Here is a 20,985-nt window from a genome sequence, read left to right on the forward strand (position 1 = left end):
TATAAAACCTGAACAGCTGAACTAAAGCACACTTTAATTGGTTTAATTTCTAATTGTTTCCCATTTGAAGAGATATAAAATAATTCAATCTCTTCTCATCTCTCTAAGTGACCTCACTTAAACAAAAGTATCTAGCTTTGTTATTACAGAAATACTTTTAATTTAGACAAAAGCTAAGCTTCGTCACTTAATTTACACTACAAAAATCCTTTTAAAAATACTTACATTAATTTCAATCGGATATATTAAGTAGGTAGAACTTTCCAGATCCTCATTAAAACAACAGCGTTTCGCGGAAATTTGGAGGATAATAAAGATGAACAGGACAGGTATTGATATATCAACGGCTCCTCCATACACGGTTCTGTGGTGGAGTCACCTGCTGGGGAACCCTCAGTCCCTGTACAATTTATGTTCCTGGAGGCAGGATGGGACGATTAGTGTTTCAGACGACGTCGTATACGTGACAGAAGTGGGGACGAAGAGAAACGGGTAAAAAATATATTTGGTTAAAATATTCAGTGTCAGAATCGATATATTTATTATCTTGACCACATGTAAGTAACAAACTTCACATAACAAAATTATGAAGCGTAAGCTAGGGATGAGCAACCGTTGGTCATATCACTAAATGATAGACTTATTTCAATAAATCTTTAAAAGAAACATTACTTTTACAGTTTTTGATCATAACGGTTGGCAAACCTATTCCTTCGAGAATCGGAATCAGATAGGTTAACTAAAAAAAAAAGAAATTAAGCTCTGCAAAACTTTGGATTGATAACTTTGACCGAAACTTAATGAAGACATAGTGCCTTATTTGCACAAGCGTGATGTCTTGTCTAATCATCTAATAAAACATCTAATTTTAAGAATGTCTGTTGACACGATACCTGATCCCACCTCTAGATCTGATGTTTTGGAGTGCTCCGTTCCTCTTTAGTTTTGTTTAATAGTCTTTTGAGTTCGAATTCTGTTCGTTATCTCCACATATTACATTTTGTCTTTTAGGGCTTGTCAACTCGAAAATTTTACAATTTAGTAAAGGTTTTTTGCTAGCAAAATATTATTCAATGTCAAAAGTCACTTCACATTTACGAAGAGAACTTTGGATAATAATAATGATAATAACATTAATAATACTTTCTTTAGAGAAGGTAACCCGATTAGTGCGAGCACTAGTCTTCCTTGGGGCCTTCTCTAAAACACATATACAATGCATATATACAATAAATAAAATTACAATTATGAGACAATAAAAAAATCAATAGTATATTACAAAGAAATAAAACATCAACATTTCAGTATAGAGAGAGAGAAAAAAAAATCACATCGAACCATTGCGTTTCATAAGCAGAAAAACTTCAACATTTCTTTTAAATATTGCAAGGGATTACGATTTTCTGAAATTAATTGGTAACTCATTCCAGATAATAATCCATGAATATTGTAAAGAATTTCTAAATAAGTTTGTTTCATATTTTGGTAATCGAAGTTCAATTTTTTTTCTGAGCGTAAAGTGTATGATACAGAACTTTGAAATTCAAAAAAGATTATGCATTATACCATGAAATATTTTGAACATTAGAATGCTTTTCTGTAAATATAAAAGTTCATAAACCGTTAACCAACCTAAAGTGTTAAATAAAGGCATTGAAGGTGAATCATATTTTTGAATGATTCATAGGTGTTGTGATCGATCTCGGGAAATTAAGGTGGACAGTTCCGAGGATTTGGAGCGACTGAGGAATGATCTTCTGACAAAACCTATTCTTTTTCACGCAAAAGTTCAACACTTACAAGAAGATGATTACGTAGTTTTTAAACACTTGAAGACATGGACAGGTAAATACCTTTATGTTTTATAAATATATATTAATTTTATCATTTCTTCCTAGCTCTCTCTGATTGGCTCAAATTTGATCATATAATTAAGTATATAACAGGATATAGACTTGAGTTACTATTTATAGAATCTGAAATGCATATCGACTTGACGTTTCTTAAAATGGAGATCATTTTCTGTAAAACAAAAAATAGTACTGATTTCAAAATTATAACTTATACAGTGTTTCTGAAAAAATATATATATACTTCATCTTGGATTAATATTTTTTTAATGTTCTGTAATTGATGAGACGTAACAATGCCTTGAATTAGGATCTATTTTTTATTTAAACATATTGGATATGTTTGTCAAAAAGTGATACAAAACACAATCAAATAGATGTAGTATTTTGAATAAATAAATCATCTAAGTTACTCCATCGATATAAAGAAAACATGATAATATTAAACTGCTTAAATTACTTAAGTATTTTGATCTCTAGTCTCTAAGTGTTGAAGAGAGAAAACTTGTGCCTCGTTCCCCTTATTTTCAAATTATGTTTTGTCAGAATATGTAAAAAAAAAAAATACATTAAATGTAGCCGGTCAATACATAGATATATCGACTTCACAAAAAAGCATATCGACCTCGCACTTTATGCTCAGTTGATACGCTTTTCTGTGAAGTCGATATATCTTTGGACCGACCTCATCAAAGGGCTATATTTATATTATATTAATTATAAAATAATATAATAATAATATATAAATACATATTAAAGGTACTTGGACACAGATTTGAAGTTATAATTTTTTTTATAATATTACGACTTATATATTTTAATAGCATTTCACACAAAAATTAATTAAAAATCTTATTTCGTTTAAAAGATATTGAAATTTCAAATTTTTCGGCGGGTTTGATTGACATAGGAAAAGTTGCAATCTCGTTTTGTATAAATGAAAAATATTAATACTATAATCCAGATAATTCAGAGTAGACACGTTCGAAAGCAAAACAAACACACAATATATTGTCAGTCCGTGCAGTTGTGGTAAGCAGACTGTGACGATGGAACGCACCCGGTGAATTCTAAATATAAACAAAAACAGAACTCGAGCCCTGTTTACAAAAACTGTGTACATAACACGAGTGTGCTCGATTTGCTAAACTCTGTACGCATCTCTTAGTTTGGAATGACGATACTTGTGAAGGTGTTTTGCTTTCTAACATTTCTACTCTGAATAAAATTATTTTCTTGATAAAAGTTTTAATATTTCTCATTAAAACACATCAAAATTGCCACTTTTCCTAAGGATTAAGAATAAAGTTAAAATTTGTGAAAGTGCAAGGATGTGTCAATCAAACCCGCCAAAAAATTTAAAGTTTTAATAACTTTTAAATGATATAAGATTTTAAATTAATTTTTGTGTGAAATGCTATTAAAATATATAATTCGTGATATTGTACAGAAAAAATATGAAAATATTAACTTCAAATCTGTGCCCAAGTACCTTTAAACACATAACTGATTCATGAATTAGTTTATCCGTGATCGGTTGATCTTTTTTAATTCCATATGAGGCATCCGGCAAATGTAACTATTAGCGAAAACATGACAAGCATTATTTAGACGAATATATTTAGACGAGATGCAAACATTTACATTAAAAATAGTTACTTTCATTCATATGTCGATTCGATATATCCTAGTGAGGTGAACTTGAATAAAAAAAATTGTGCAATTTCTTCAAAAGCCTGAATACGTATGATTTTTATTTCTAAAATGTGTTTGGTGATGAAATTTGAATTGGGAAATGCATAGTAGGTGTTTTTATTCGTATTTCCTGAAAAGTTTGTTTGAGATTTTCTAATATTCCATGTACAAAATGATTAACTTTAAAGGTGAAGTTTAAAATTATCGTGGGTAAAAACTCGTTACTTTGAGAATTCAGAGACATTTTTATCAGTATTTTCAAATAGTCAATGTCTGATTTTCAGAACCTGAGGATCGGAGTACCTTACGCTTATATTTTGCTTTGGTTTCTTTTCCCTCACATTAGTTACGCTGTAAAAATCGTAGTGATAGTTTATCTTATACATGTATAATTTATCTGTCTGGTGAGATTTTTTTTTTCAAATAGAACCTTTGTATAGGGTTTTCTTTACACAACATAATCAGTTGAGAAATAATGTGGAAAAAATCATTTTCTAAGGACACATATTTATTTAAATCAATTGAATTTAAAAAAGTGATTTTTGTAAGTTTAAACGTATAAAATTTATTTTGAAGACTTTTCATGATGCACACTTTGATATCTCGTGCCAATCATTCCTTTAAAAGAAATACTTGTTATCTTTTTCAAATTAAATTAATATCAGTTAGCATTTTTATGAAGTCCTGGTGTCTTAGATGACCAGGAGATGAAAGTCATTTAAGCATCGTAGACTACTTAATGAAGTGCATGAAATTGTTTTCCAAGACATCGTCTTTACCCTGTGTTATTATTTTCTGCTTCCTTTAGCTGAGTTAGCCGTCCTCGTTAACACAAAATTTCCAACTATTCAAGAAGTTTTAACAAGCAAGCTGAATCAAGCCACACAGGCTATGCAGGAAGGCAAAAGATTTTGTCTGAAGGTACATGAAACAACTATAAGATCATTTACAATGTTTTTTTAAAATTTGTTTTTTATACCCGTACTTTCTATAGAAAGTTCAGGTATATTGTTGTTACTCATGTCCGTCTGTCACACACAAGTGGCAGCACTTGCTTACAACTGATAGTCATTTGTAATGAAACTTATAGAGAAGACGCAGGTGATGAAGGTATATTGCTGCATAAGTAAGGGAAGTTGACGATAGAAAAGAACAGTATTAAAGATCAAAAGTTCATAAAACAATACAAAATAGGAGCAGAAAAATCACGGACCTAAAAAAAGAGGTGGGATCAGGTGCTATGAAGGAGTGAACATTCCCGGGAAAATCCGTCGACAATTCAGTGTTTACATAATGAACCAACACTCAGTATGAAAAACGGCAGTCAGCATTTGACTCAATGATAAATTGTATTTGCTGACAAGGTCATTGTATCGACCAAAGAACTTACGAAATGGTGACTTTAAACGAGACTGCTGATGAACCAATGAAATGAGGAAAATAATAATTCTAGATATCGTAGCCGTGATAAGACTTTACAAAAATGGTCAATCATATTAATACCAAAAGCTTACTTTCACTTCTTCTAAAACATTGAAGAGGATACATGTATATGAAAAAGATGTAACAATTTCTTTTTGACAAAATTACAGATAAATGCAAATTCCATACATATTGGTCATGATATAACAAAAACCTGTACAATAGTGCAATTTTTACTTAGTTTGCCAAACTATTTAATTAATCCGCCATGATTAATTGGTATGGTGATGTCATACACAAATCCTATCGACCTAGTGATAATGCATCATAATGGTGAAACTAGTACGAGAAGGGTGACGCAAGTCAAATGCGAGGCGCAGGTCTATAAATTTTCCAAAAACTGTACACGTGTAGTACATGTTTGAATTTAGATTATAGTTACAAATGATGTTTTAACATATATTTTCTAACCATTTCCAAAAACAGGTGAATTGTGGGAGGGGTGGTTTTGACGAAATTGATTGGATGTGGGTTTTCAAGAAGGTCTTTGCATGCCCAAAACTTATAAAAGTTTCCGCAATTTGATCAATTCTGAAAGTTGGCATCTAATTGTTTTCAATTTATATTTAAAAACACTTTAAAAACACTATAAACTACAATAATATTATTTGTTGTTTTGAAAATAAATTTCAAAAGTTATAAACATGGGCCAAAATTTTATCCACCCCTCTCTCTTTATTTAAACATACTTTACATCATTAATTAAAATCTATAATTTCAGACTTAGTAATGGAGTATGTGAAATTCTCACATAAGAGATCCATGGGCCGCATGTTCACTTGAGCATTTTATGCTCGAATTGACCAATACATTTACTGTGTAAATTATAGACTTGTTGTGGCTTTTTCCTTGGTTATCCAAATATGAAGGAGTGTGAATTTAGAGGCAAAAACCGTAGTGCGGCTATTACTGTCTTATAACATAATCTAGTTTTATAAGTTCTCATTCTTTATACAAGTAGCTTGTAGCTTACAATGAAATATATCATAACAACTCCAAATTTAAGATTTACCTCGTAAAGTTTAAATTCATGATAACAGAATATCTGACCTAAAGAAGAGAACAATTTTTCCAGAAAAAGTCATATTTAAGTATAAATATTCATCAGTTATTTTCTATCGTATATCTCATGTCTGAATTTTAAAATTCGTGTGTTGTACCTAACATCAATTAGTTCAAATTTTAAAGGACTATATGTGTTAAGAGCCAATTTTGGCCCCGCTAAAAATCAGCATTTTTGAATGACATTCAGATATGTTTAACTGATATTTATTTTGTGGAAGAGATTATATTAGATATATTTCATATGCACTCACTGGCTGTAAATGATGACGGAAATAACACAGCCAAAAATACGTCTTCTTCTTGATGTTTTTTCTTATGGGAAACAAAGAGCGCATTGTAAAACATGCATAATTTTTCTGTCAGTAATTAGTATTGAATAGAAACATCTTTGGTAAAAAATTAAAGTATGTTCAAGTTTGCGCTCAATATTTTCTGGAAGAAAAACTGCTTGAAAAAAGCAGCTTTGTGGCAACGCACTTTGAAAAAATTACGCACTTTGAAAATTTTTCAAAGTGCGTTAAAATTGGGACAAAATCAACGCACTTTGAAAATTTTTTTCAAAGTGCGTTAAATTTGGGACCAACTCAACGCACTTTGAAAAATTCACTTTGAAAAAATTTTTCAAAGTGCGTTAAGAGTCTACATCAATGTATTTTACCATGGAGACACTTAACGCACTTTGAAAAAAAAATCATATTTTAGTCATGGAAAGATTTTATTTGTTATTTATCTAACAAGAAACTAAGCCTAACCCTAACCTCAAAAATGAATTGATTTACTCCAGTCGAAAAGAGGAGAAGACGGGTATAAGATCTCTCAGTCCAAATCTTTATCTTTCAAATACATAGGTGTCGGTAACAAACGGGGGGGGGGGGAGCAATAAACCTAAAAAGGGTACGCTGCATTTTCAATGGTTATACGATGTATATATCTTTCCAAAAAAGGGGGGGGGGGTAGCCCCCCCATCCCCTCCCCTGGCCCTTCGCCCAGTCTCGATGTCTATGCTATACTCAAAGCATTCATATAATTATGTATTTACCTAACTGGTATGACGTTGAAAACTTTCAATAATAAATGAGTTAATTAAAACAGATGAAAACTAGAAATTTTAAAGTTTAGTAAAACGTATGAGAGAGAAAGAATTTTCATAGTTTTGAACAATCAAATTGGTCCCTTTTTATTATGATAAATGCTAAGTTGCTTGAAGCTGTCCTCTGTTAGTGCCCCCTATACACCTTTACATCTCAAAGACTAGAATTAAAAAAAAAGAGGGGGAACGAATTAATGAACTTAAACAATCGTCACTCTTTTTTTCAAGACCCTTTAATTTTCCCTTTTATCAAAACCTTAAATATTTAAAACGTCAATACCTCAGGTCCTACAGTGACTTTATCATAAAAAAGTTTTCAAACCAAGATCTGTTATTTATCATACCGATTATTTGAAGGAATATTGATCAATCTTCACATTTTTTTCAAAGTGCGTTAATATGGTTGATATTAACGCACTTTGAAAAAAAAATATTTTATTTCAAAGTGCGTTAGCTTGGTCCCGAAGAACTATATGCGGTATATTGAATATATTTGCCCCCACAAAAGTCAGATTTTGAAAACTTCCTGAAATGTGCTGAATTCAATAAATTGTTGAGAATATATAAATTCAAAGTGTATTCACAATTTTTGTTTTTATGACGTCACAAACTAGTCCGATTTAATATCCTTTTTCAGAAAGAGGACAAAATGGACAAAATTTCAACGCGCAAGTTTTTTCAGGAACAATATTGACATATTTCATTGATATTATCATTCTACACGTTATATCTAAATATTGATCCTGAACACACATGCGCTCGGTGACTTTTACTCAAAATATCGACGAAATATGTACATTTTTCTGTAAATTCATGAAAAACTGAAATTTAAGTCATGTTTGTTGGCGTCATTACTTATGAAAATATTCAGTATACTCCCCTGTTTAAGAACTTAATTAAATATAATCAAAGTTTGATTTGGGGGGCAAATATTGGTTGTTACCGAATAAAGTTCTTTTAACGCACTTTGAAAAAATTTTTCAAAGTGCGTTGTAACACAGCTTTATACAAAATATGCTAAAATTGCGGGAAAACATGAAGTTTCTGATTTCATATTTCTATATTAACGGCATTTTGATCAAATTGAAAATTAACAATAAAGGTCGCATGTATAACTGTGCAAAGTAAAGCTATATATAGATTAAAAGTAAGATATTCATTTTAGGGGGCCATTTGAGACACTTACCATATATTGCTCTTTACCTTCAAACTTGGCTTACACGGCAATTTCTTCGTCTATGACTTTTTAGACAATCGGGCTCATATTTATAGCGCTCATTTTCATAAACAATATAGCTCACATGGTAAGACCATTGAATCTACGTTTAAAATCCATGGTTCGAATCCACCTCTTGCCACAGTTTTATAAAAATTCTCGGTTTTTTAAAACACTATGTTAATTTTTTTTAAATAGAGGCTTTGGTATTTTCCTTTAATTGTCTAATTTAAATTGATATCCGCCCTTCTAATTTTTGTCTCGAAATTTGACCTGGAACGTAATATTTGTATTATTTCTGCTTAATGTACAAGTATTTACATAACTGTAGGTCTACATATCAATATCCTCACTCCCTTGAATTTCTGTCTATGATTTTTTTAATATCTAATACAATGTACAATCATCAACAGTCATATATTTTTTTAAAAATATTTCCGAGGAAAAAGGTTGTAAAGTAAATACATATATATCAAGTAAGTTATCAGGAATGGAAAGAAATGGCATTTTAAGCATATGTAAAGGAAACAACCTAGGGGCTTTGTGGCAACGCACTTTGAAAAAATTACGCACTTTGAAAAAATTTTTTAAAGTGCATTAAACTTGGGACAAAATCAACGCACTTTGAAAATTTTTTTCAAAGTGCGTTAAATTTGGGACGTACTCAACGCATTTTGAATTTTTTTTTCAAAGTGCGTTAAGAGTTTACATCAATATATTTTACCATGGATACACTTGACGCACTATGAAAAAAATATGTAAAAACAAAAATTCTGGTTTTAGATTTTAGTAATGGAAAGATTCTATGTCAGTGTTATTTATCTTTCAGTAAACCTATGAATTGATTTACTACCGTCGAGAAGAGGAGAAGACGTGTAGATCTCTCGGATTAACTCGTTTTCTTTTTTATACACAGGCGTCAGTAACAAATAAAACGGGGGAGGGGAGTAATAAACCCAAAAAAGGGTAAGCCGCATTTTCAATGCCTATATGATGTATATCTTTCCAAAATATGTGGGGAGGGGGAGGGCTAAGCCCCCCTTCCCTTGCCCTTCGCCGGTTATGATGCCTATGCTATACCCAAACAATAGATATGTATTTACATCACCTGTATGACGTTGAAAACTATCAATAATTGATTTAACTTAAAACAGTTGAAAACTAGAATTTTATAAGTACAGAAAAACGTTTGAGAGAGAAAGAATTTTCATAGACTTGGAAAATCAAATTGTCCCTTTTTCTTAAGATGAATGCTATTTTATAAGTCGTTCAGTTTTAGCCCCCCCCCCCCCTACATCTACTAATTTATTACAGACTAGAAATTGAAAAAAAGAAATAATGATATTAAACAATCATCTCTCTATTTCCCTTTTACAATATTTATCAAAATCTAAAATATTTACAACGTCAATATCTCAGGTCCTGAAGTGAACTTATTACCAAAAAGTTATCCAACCAGGGTCAATTATTTATTATGCCGATTATTTGTAAATACTGAGTATATTGATCAAGCTTTACATTTTTTTTTCAAAGTGCGTTAATATGGTCGATATTAACGCACTTTGAAAAGAAATTTAATTTTTTCAAAGTGCGTTAGTTTGGTCCCAAATTTAACGCACTTTGAAAAAAATTTCAAAGTGCGTAATTTTTCAAAGTGCGTGTAACAGGGCTTCAGAAATCTCAAGTTTGCAACTTTATTTGGAAGCCGTACGAAGGAAACTTGGCGGAAAATTCAAGAATTCTGTGGACAATGTAGGAAGCACGATATAAATCGGAGATTTCTCTGTTTTCCATAAAGTTTCCGATGGCGGAAAACTATTTTTACCATGTGCTTTCATCAATTTATAATTGTGTACATTTTTGTACTAAATAAGAAAATTAAACAATTCATGCACAGAACTGAACATTCTTTCAGAATATGACGACTTCTATTTTTAGCTTAAATTTGGAGAAGTTGTGATGCAGTGGTATGCTCAACAGGTGGATCCGCATTTGGGCTTGGAAAGAACCGATTTTGGAAGCATGACTTTCTACATCCACAACTGCAGCTCGCCCATTAACTGTTGCCTTAACCCACTTGTCATCGTTTGCTGTTTTCCATTATGGCTCTTCGGGGGTTCCTGCTACTGTGCAAGTCTTTTTATAGAAGTACTTATTGAGTTATGAATGAGATATATATATAGAGAGAGAGAGAGAGAGAGAGATAAACAATAGATCATAATTCTATAATGAAAGTATATTTGAAAACAAATATTCCACGGTCACAGGGTTCATTATAAATAGATGACAATTGTTTATTCCTCAAGATTGCGATGTTTTCAGTTTATCTTTTGTTGTTACTTTTTTGTTGTGACAAATGCTCTATCGCTTTGTCATTCTCGCACACAAGGCGCGATAACTGAATGTCTATCTACTTGAAATTAAAACTTTAATTTAAAAAAGTTTAAGGTATACAATTCAATACAATCGGTGCATTTTAAATACCTTCTCATCCGAGAATCAACCCATGTCAGCAAGTAAAGACTGTTGTTGACGTTTTACGAATTACCTATTTACAATTTAATGTGACTGACTGCGTTTGTTGCATTCTACATTGAATGTAATTTACAGACACTCCTCATTAGTTTTCTATTCATCATCCTCTAATTTTTATTATAATTTTTCTGTCTCTTCAAATCTTTCATTTATCATGTATCTATCTCATATTTTCACAATGAACATACAAATCCATGATTATTATGTACAATTTACTTAATATAAAGATTAGTGTTCATAATCTAGATGTACATCCCACCAGTACATACATGTAATTCAAATGTATCCAAAATAAAATTTTGCATTTATATGTATTTCACATCCAGAAGGAATTGGAATCAGAGGTCAATACCCACCCACCCCTCTTCCACGACAAAATAAAAAACAACCTTAAACCGGCATTAAAATAATTTTCTTTAATTTAGAGGGTTGTTTTAGCGTCAAGATTCAACTTTAAACAGATCTAAATCTGTGTATTAGATAGTTAAAACATACTTAAGTCACCGCCTAAGTTTTGCTAAGATAATCTTATTTCTTGTATGGAACACATTCTAGGTAGGTATTAAAAGTCTTTAAAGAATGTAGTGAAGAAATTTATTTGCAATGAAAGTGTCGAGGTTTATTTTTGATTAATTCAAAAACCTCAATTTTGATTTATTGTTAATCTGCAATTTCTTCTGTTCTTTGAAAATTTTAATTTCTAGTTTTGAAGTGTTATTCTTTAGCCAACGATCGACTTTTCTAAATTGGTATTTCATGTGATAGACCTCCAGTCGTACATATTCTTACTAAGGCTTGTGTATTTTGTAGATTCAAAGAAAAATGGATTGCATGGATGTATCTCATTGTTTTCGAGATATTCCTGTTAACTCGCTAACCCAAGACATCAAGGCTTGCTCCCATCTAAAGAATTCCTTCTCAATCCGTAAATGTTTTTCCTAATAATTTATAATTCTACTCAGAGGGCAACCCATTTATGCACTGAAACAATATTTATTTAAGACATCACCGCCAGATGAACCATATATATTTACATTTTTAATAGGATAAAAAATGCAATTAATAGTAACGTTTTTTTTTTTTTTACAAACTTTTATCATTAAATATGTACCAGGTAGTTCTCTTATATACACTTAATAATTTTATAACTTCGATTTTTGTCATAAAGCCTCTGTACAATGCTATCATTGTCTTTAAAAATAAATACAGGAAACAAAAACAGGCTTGTGGTTTTTAATTCTTTTTTGAAATGAAAATTACTTTGTACATATAAATTTTCACTGGATAAAATATTTTCCCTTAATATTCATGACTTTGAAAATATACACATATTTAAGTGAGAACTTAAATTTTGATATTTGTATCTGTATGGAATGTTCCACAGGCGACTAGATTCTGGAATTTGATCAACACGTTGTTCCCATAATCTTATTTCTGTATTGTTTGTCATAAATCTGATAAAATGATAATCAAATGACAAGATGAAGATAGCAAACAGTGATCAATCTCATAAAAATCCTCAAACAACACACAATTATGAACAGGATATTAAACAAGGACCGCTGGAAATTCCAGAAAGGTCCTCAAACAACACACAATTATCAACAGCTTTTACTTCAAAACTACTTATTAAAATTCAATTTTTATAACATATTTAAATTCAACATCAAAAACAAAGAACAAGATTTATGAGGGACTATTTCTTTTGGTGGAAGGATATTTAGCAGATAATTCTGCAAATCTGCACATTTATAAAATTTAATGTAATGGAAATTTAGCCTCACATAATTTTACTCGGAGAATATTTTCCGTTTTGATATTGCTAAAAATATTTAATATAGGTCTTAATTTATATTTTTAGACCAAGTTTTACACCTTCCCTCAACAAACTTTTCCAAAAAATGAAATATATTAAAGAAGTCAAGATCAAATTTACACCATTTTTTGCCTGAAAATCACATATTTTGACAAATATTTCAAAATTAACATCACTGACCCCACCTTTTTTCTTTCATTATTTTAAACTACTCGATACTTGTGACTGATCAGCACTTAAGTCGTAAAAAGTTTGATATAAGAAAATGTTTTATTGCCTATTAAGTTTTTTAATACCCCAAATATGTTATTTTTTAGTGCAAAAAGGTCACACAATAATTTACGCGCAATAATCTGCAAGATTTGTTTAATGATAAATATTACGTAAAATAAGATTATATTTATTGCCATGCTTACATCTGATCAAATATAATAAGGGTTAAAGTAATTAACCAAAGAGATGCAAAAAGGTCAACTTAAATGTACCGTAGATACATGCAAAACGATTTTGAGTTACACTTTATGAATACTTATCCAAAATATACTTCTCAAAAAATCCTTGATTTAACAAATTTCAGGAGTGACTTACCTTAAGTCCGAAGGTATTGATCAGGTAGATTAAACATTCCGTAGTCAAATTCTATACACAAAACAACGACCTAACGATTTGTATGAAACAGGTCAGCCAAAATACCATCCAATGTTACGTAAGATTTGCTAACAAAGTCATTATAACGACCATAGAATTCACGAAATGCTGACTTAAAACGACTTTGTTGAAATCTCTTTAACATCAACTTACCCGTCAGAAGCCTGTCTCGGTTTAAAAAATAATCTTATTCAGAACATGCTCTTAAGTATCAAATGAGCTATGAGACGTAAACACCGTTTGCAGATGAAAGCGGAATGTACCTACATAAATAAGGATCGTTATATGATTCAAAAGCTGAAGTCATCTTGTTTGTCATAGTATTTTGTTGAAGTTGACCGCCATCGTCTATAGTCAGTAAAACAATCAAATAAAAAAAAACTGATGTGGCAGGCGCTGTGGTGCCTTTTATTTCAAGTTCACTGGGATATATCAAGAATGAATGGAAGTAACTATTGTTAATTAATAAAACGCCGTGAAATATGGAGATAACGAACAGTATTTTTAGCTCAAAGGTCATTAAAACAATACGAATTAGGAGAAGAGCAAACACAGACCTCAAAGAAAGAGTTAAAATATTAAAAACTGAAATGTGGTCTTGAAGAATTTCCTTCCTTAAAAAGGGACATATGGGTATAAGTTGGATTACCACAAGCAGAATTAAATCCTAGTTACTAGTATTTAAATAATGAGCATTACAAAAAAGCACAATGCTGATACCTCCTTTTTCAGAGGAGACAATAATATATTGATATTGTAATCAATCTAATTCTTGTTATTTCAAAGAAATGGAAATGTATTCAATCTCAACATCCATTAAAGAAACATCAGAGGTGGGACAAAAAAGCACAATGCGTTGTCATGATGAAATAACGGAAAAAACCAATTCAGTTTAAATAATGGACTAACAATTGGTATGAAAAACGTCAGTCAGCATATATTGATAAATTGTATTGCTAATCAATCTAATTTCTTGACTTTCCACTTGTTTCATCAACTTGCTTGTCAATAATTTTGTTAAGAAATTGTAAGGATAGATGTTTTTCATATGGCCCCTCTATCGTTTAATCCAAGATTTCAACATCCATCAAATGCATTTAATCCATTTTAACCCATCTTCTGGGGTAATCTTCTACTAATATTCCTGAAAATATGAAGCCAGTTGAAAAGTGAGGGTTCCCTAAACTTTGCACCCTTATGTCATTTTTAAATCGAGTTTAGTTATTAATAAACAAGTTGATGTAACAAGAATATCAGCAGTCTCGTTTAAAGTCATGATATCGAAAGTTTTTTTTTTTTTGGTCGATACAATGACCTTGTCAGTAAATATTAATCTATGTTCAAGTCAAATGCCGACTGACGGTTTATATACTCAGTACTTATTGTAAGGCCATGTTTTACTCCCAGAATTTCCAAAAGATTTTTTTTCGTTATATCCCGAACTTGACAAGGAGCACACGGCGGGTGTGATCGGTCGGCAGGGGGAAAATGAATTAAAACAGAATGCTACTGTCCGAATAAAATAAAATCTTATACATATGGAGGAGCTCCTCCATGGCATATTATCCCACCTCTGATGTTTTAGAGGTCGGTGTTTGCTCTACTCCAAAATGTGTATTGTTTAATGGACTTTTTACGTAGAATAAATAAAATCTGTTTTTTATACATGATTTAGACAGGAGGAGTACAATATTCACTCGAAGGGCGAAGTGAATACAGTACTTGGAAGGTGGCTAAATCATCGTATTGACCGCAAAAAAACAGCAATAACTGTTTTATTATATGAATAAATGATAGCGAACTCCTACAAGACTGTTTCTTTGCTTTAATGGAAAGCTTTAACAAGAAATTTCAACAAGAACACATTCTAACAGAAAAAATTGAACAGGTAAATAAAATGTGTATTGTATTGACCTGGAACGTCACGTGCAGGTCAATACAACGTAGTATTTTTCTAACATAGTTGGTTCTCAGCCAATCAGAGAGAAGGAAATTATTCAATCATATAATAATGATCGTTATTTAAATTTATTTTGTTACTTACCTCTATCCATTTGAGAATCACTATTTTGGATAAGTCATTTGTTTAAAAGTATACATAGACTATATTTGCATTGATTGTTTGTTAGTGGCATGTGATGGCACTTTTCTATTCTTTTTTTCAGTTTTATTTTCATGCTCTTATGTTACAGTATATAATGCATTAAAGTTGTAAGAAAAAAATATTTGGAAATAACACAGAATTCAAGCTCAAAAGTCCATTTACAAAATAGGAGCAGAGCAAACAGGGACCTCTAAAAATCAGAGGTTGGATCAGGTGCCATGGAGGAGTAAGCATCTCCTGCCGACCGGTAAAGAACGCCGGAAGCTCTTTGTCATGATTGGGGAACACAAGAAAAATCTGTCGCAAATTCAGTGTGAAAATAATGGACGAACAAGTACTACGAGGGTTTATCCAAAAGTAATGTCACTTCGATAAAATCGCTACTCGTCGACGTAAAACAACAAAATTAATTAATGATGAAAGCTACATTTATTTCAAATCAGACCTGCAAATTTCAATTTAACATGATTTATACTTTTCAAAATATCGGATTATATATAACATGCGATTATGGTAGCCGCCGCACCTAAATAAAGTCATATGACGGATACGCGCAGTCATACATTTCCCTTCGTTTCATTAAAAAAAATTTTGAGATCCATGATTGCGTTCACAAATTCCAGAAAACTTGGTACCCATCGTGTACCCACTCTTTCCATAATTGATTCGTCTGTAAAAATTCTTTGAACAGTAGCATAAGACAAACTTAAAATTTCACATATCGCTCTAACCGTCTGTCTCATGATAATTAAGAAATAAGATATCATTTTTAGAAATATGTTTGAAAATATAAATATAAGAAATAAAATATCATATTTTAGAGTTTCATTGGCATATGACATGAAGTCGGTCATGTGATCAAATTCTATAACGCCCGAATTTTTTTTTTTTTTTTTTTCCAGATTCATGTTGTGAGCTTAACAATTTATTTTTATGACTGTGAAACACATGTAGCTGAAACTTATAAACTTCTCATGTAGGGACAGGGCGAAATAAGTTTTAAGAACTTGTGCCCAATCCCATTGTATATATCGATTACAATAGAATATGTTCAATTCAATTCAAACTTTTATTAAGCAATTTACCATATCTATTGTAACTAGAGTTTATGTTCCCCAGTTGATTTGATATGCAACATACGAACGATTTTTAAAAGAAGTCTGCTTTTGACCAATATGATGATGTAAAGATATCAACAGTGTAAAGTTTTACAAATTGGCATTTCCAATAAAATAACCTTGTTTGTCAGTGCAAACAGCGGTCATATTTAAATGTTGACTGATGTATTTCAAATAAAAATGTAAGGTCTCTTTTAACTGAATAGTTGACGATTTTCTTTCCTTTTTTGTTTCTTTGTCCATCCATGATACCAAGTACACTGTAAATTATGAGCTGGGGATGCTTACTTCCATATGGTTTTTGATCCGACCTCAATTTTGAGTTGTCTTTGTTAGTTCTTCTCACAATTTGTATAGTTTATAATTATGGACTTTTGAGGATGTTCTTTATCTTGACATTTCATCTTAATGTCGAAAAACGATTAAAGATTCTCGAAAAATTAGTCAGACATAGAAATAGTAGATGTATATTACATGGAGATATTGAATATCAAATTACACCCTCTTTACGTATCTCATATCAATTTAATACCCGGGAAATTAAAGTAGGTATTAATTGATATCCTTTTTATTGAAAAATAAAATCCATCAATTAATCTTTGATAAGATGAAATGCTTTCTTTATGGACTTAGAGAAAATAAAAGTCTAGGAATTTGTCAATTATTTTGGGGGAAATGAATTTTTTTCTATAAATATCAACATTATACATCGACAGACTAAAGAAATATAATTGCCAGGATCCTTTTTCAGCTTAATGGTATAATATCTAATCGCTGAGATTTAATACATTTTCGCAATATTATTTTATGGTCTTTAAAAGTCTCGCATTCAAAAGTCAGACTAAGAATGTTTCCACTTAAGCATAGTGCCGTTGCCCCTTTTTTGGACACCTCTAACTTTATCTAATTAACTCAAATCGTAATAATTCTACACCTAACTCATACTTTGTTATCTTTGTGGTATATCACTTGCAAAAATTCAAACTAAAAACGGCGCATTAGTTTTATAAATGGTAATTTAAAAAGCCATGTACTGGGTGTTAATTCCGGAATGCTGCGCTTGTCCGAGTTGGGTTTTAATTGTGTCACATTAATATTCGGAGTAGGCGGGGCATTTCATCGATCGATTGAAAACATGTAATATTTAGCCAGTTATAATGGCTTCTGGAATTTAATACAAAATACATACTGTATACACAGAAAAATAAACACAAAGAATTTCTCAAGGATTACACCAGATTTTTTTTTTAGGAAAGATGGTACTGGGGAGGATCTTTGAGATGTATATGATCCCTATAAATCTAGATCCCCCAACTTGTGGTCGTTTTTAAATAACCTGATCCTACTCATATATGAAAACGGGGGAAAAATCATATTTAAAAAGAAAAAAAACTTCTATATATTCTGAAAGATTAGTGCCGTATCGAAATTTTAATTCTCTCTCTCTCTCTCTCTCTCTCTCTCTCTCTCTCTCTCTCTCTCTCTCTCTCTCTCTCTCTCTCTCCGTACTTTTTAAAGTACAGTCAGTAAATACTTCTTACAAATATTGGTGTATGGAATATATTTCTTTGCGATGCTACATGTGGTAATATTTTATCACTAAAATAATTTTATTAATTGTATGTGCGATTGTTTTTTTTTTGTTGGGGGGGGGGGGGGGTTGTACCATTAAGAATTCCATGCCAATCTACATACTTCTACCCTGTGTCCTATTTTTACAGTCAAAAACACTTTGAAGAATGATGCTACTTCGAAGATGGGAGCTAAATCTTTGAAACTCGTTGAGCCTCCAAACCTGCCCCCCTTAATCCAAGGACTACAAATAAAGATCGTTACATTGTGTTTAATTTAATATTCCATTACGGTTACCCTATTGAAACACTTGACAAAAAAAAGAATTACCGGTAATTCTATGTTGATTAATTGAAAATGTACATGTACATGTAACGGTCTAAGTTGGACGCCTTTCGACGTTCTACTCTAAATCCATTCATTACTTTCAAATGAAAGTACAATAAACAACAAACACACCATTTGGACATAGCAACGACACGCAGTAGCTTTATTTTTGCAGTGTACATAACATATGCAAAATATGAAAATCAATTTGTATATACAAGTTTATGTTGGATTGAATAAATCATGATAAAATTTTAAACTTTATCGTGCTCTACGTGTCGTCCTAAACTGGTATTTAAACCACTATTCACTTCTTATATAGCCTTGCTAACGAGACCGGTTCTAAAGAACCACGTGTTATACACCAGGTATTCGAATGAAAACCTTGTAATTCCGAAAAAGTAATTTATTATCACACCGAGTAGAAATTGATTTCTGTCTAATTCGTTCCTCAAACGAAAGAAATCATATGAATGTCAATCGGATCTACAACCACGTGGTTTATTGATTTTTTGTATTCACAATGTTACCTGATTCTACAAATCACGTGGTAAATTGGAATATTAAGCAGGTCACAATGAGGTCAATGACATGTAAATACCCGTAAACAGTGAAGAAAACTGTCGGCCTTTTGTACCTTTTTTCAAAAAGTTTACCCCGAGCGCAGGCTTGCCCAAAATTCTCCCTTAGATATGTTGAATACAGTTCTACACCTTCTGTCCTTTTGAGAAATTTGGGCAAGCATGCGCTCACTATGTATTTCAGCTCTATAAATTGGAATAACTTTGAATAACAATGGAGATTCGTGATTTGCATTGACCCCTCTTACAAAATACAGCCTCGTTCTTTAATTTTACTCACTTTTAATTTCTGTATTTCTTCAAAGTAGCGATTAAGACCTAGAAGAATTGTTTTGTTAACTTTATGAGGCTAGTTTCTATACTTTATTTTTGCGCAATTTACCGGGGGCCACTTTTTGTACACTAAGTGCAATCATTCTTTGCATTTATATGTATATACATGTATATATAACATCAGACGTGAGTACTATTATTAAAAGAACCCGATGGTATTAATGGACTCTGATTAAGAGACAGGGACAGTGAGGGTAGGTTCTTTTACTATTTTTCTCTCAATTTGCCTTGAAATATTGGGCTTTCTTCATTATTTTCACATTTAATTAGTGAACAAAATTGTTAAGGTTTCGTATCCTTACTGTTTTTGCAGACAGTTTTATATTTATGTGTAATCTGAATAGAGCGAGCGGATAATGGACGATACACTCCAAATAAGATGAAAAAGAACTGATATCTATATTTTGCCATAATTAATGTTATAAATTAAAAAAAATGTAATGACACAAAAATAGTTTATCAGTCTTGATTTTGGATAATAAATTTTAACAAATTTAAATCTTAATTTCTATTTCACTGAAGAAAAATAATAAATCCATCGTTTAATAAGGTGTTACTACAGCATTAATTTTTTTTCTATAATGCAAAAAATTTGAGTAGGCGTTATTTACTAATGTCAAATACTTGAGAGTTTATCTTTTAGGATCTTTTTAATCCATTCTTTAAAAACATTTTCATACCCAAAACCTACAGACATGTATGTTCGTGAATATCAAGTCTTAGGCCTCATCACTCCCCTTCAAACAGTCAAAAAATATGTCAAATATTTTATGAAAATGGTAAAATGAAATTTTTTGAGATGATGAACAGTAATCGAGCTCAAAAGTAATCGTGAGTAGGGCAAACACAGTCCTCTAAAACGTCATAGATGGGATCAGATGCCATGGAGGAGTGAGCATCTCCTGCCGACCGGTGACACCCGCCGTATGCTCCTTGTCTTGATCGGGAAATAACGGAACAAACCGTCAATAATTCAGTGTGTAAATAATGGCTTAACAATTAGTATGAAAAACGTAGGTCGGCATTTGACTAAACGATAGATTGTATTTGCTGACAAGGTCATTGTATCGACCATAGAACTTAAGAAATGATGACTTTAAAGAAGACTGTTGATATTCTTGTTTCATCAACTTGTATGTCAATAATTTACCTCGTTTTAGACATTTTTCATACATAGAGCATGCTCTTGCGAATCGAATAAACTGAGAGATATAAACTCCGTAGGCAGGTGATAAGGGTATATTGATGCATAAGTCAGGGACGATTGAAAAGTTAACATCATCACGTTTATTATAAAGCTTTATTGTTAGGTAACCATTTATGTCGTTCTCTAGTAAAATATTTAAGTATGAAACAGATGTTTAAGAATCTGTTAGGAATTTCAACATATATACGTTTATCTTATTTTTAAAAAAAGTAGTCTCAGTCTACCACAGAAATTCCTGAATCAGTATATTCAAGACATACAAAAATTATTTTGCTTTGGCAAACCAAACGAAGAATTGTCCTTACAGTTTAACTTTATCACTCATGTACTTCAACTTCATTTATTT

The 20,985-nt window shown here is 31.4% G+C and overlaps 1 protein-coding gene across 1 annotated transcript; it reads left to right on the top strand.

The window, feature by feature from the left end:
- The first annotated feature begins 270 nt into the window (after positions 1-270).
- Positions 271-12,061, top strand: LOC134233812 (uncharacterized). Its single transcript, XM_062715868.1, has 5 exons — positions 271-492; positions 1,688-1,845; positions 4,354-4,466; positions 10,337-10,528; positions 11,744-12,061. Exons 1-5 carry the CDS (start codon positions 317-319, stop codon positions 11,873-11,875), a joined length of 771 nt encoding a protein of 256 aa, XP_062571852.1. The 5' UTR covers positions 271-316; the 3' UTR covers positions 11,876-12,061.
- The last annotated feature ends 8,924 nt before the right edge of the window (positions 12,062-20,985 follow it).

Source organism: Saccostrea cucullata, unplaced genomic scaffold (genome assembly GCF_032062105.1).
Source record: "Saccostrea cucullata isolate Sc308-1 unplaced genomic scaffold, CSIRO_AGI_Scuc_v1 ctg116, whole genome shotgun sequence".
Classification (NCBI taxonomy): domain Eukaryota; kingdom Metazoa; phylum Mollusca; class Bivalvia; order Ostreida; family Ostreidae; genus Saccostrea; species Saccostrea cuccullata.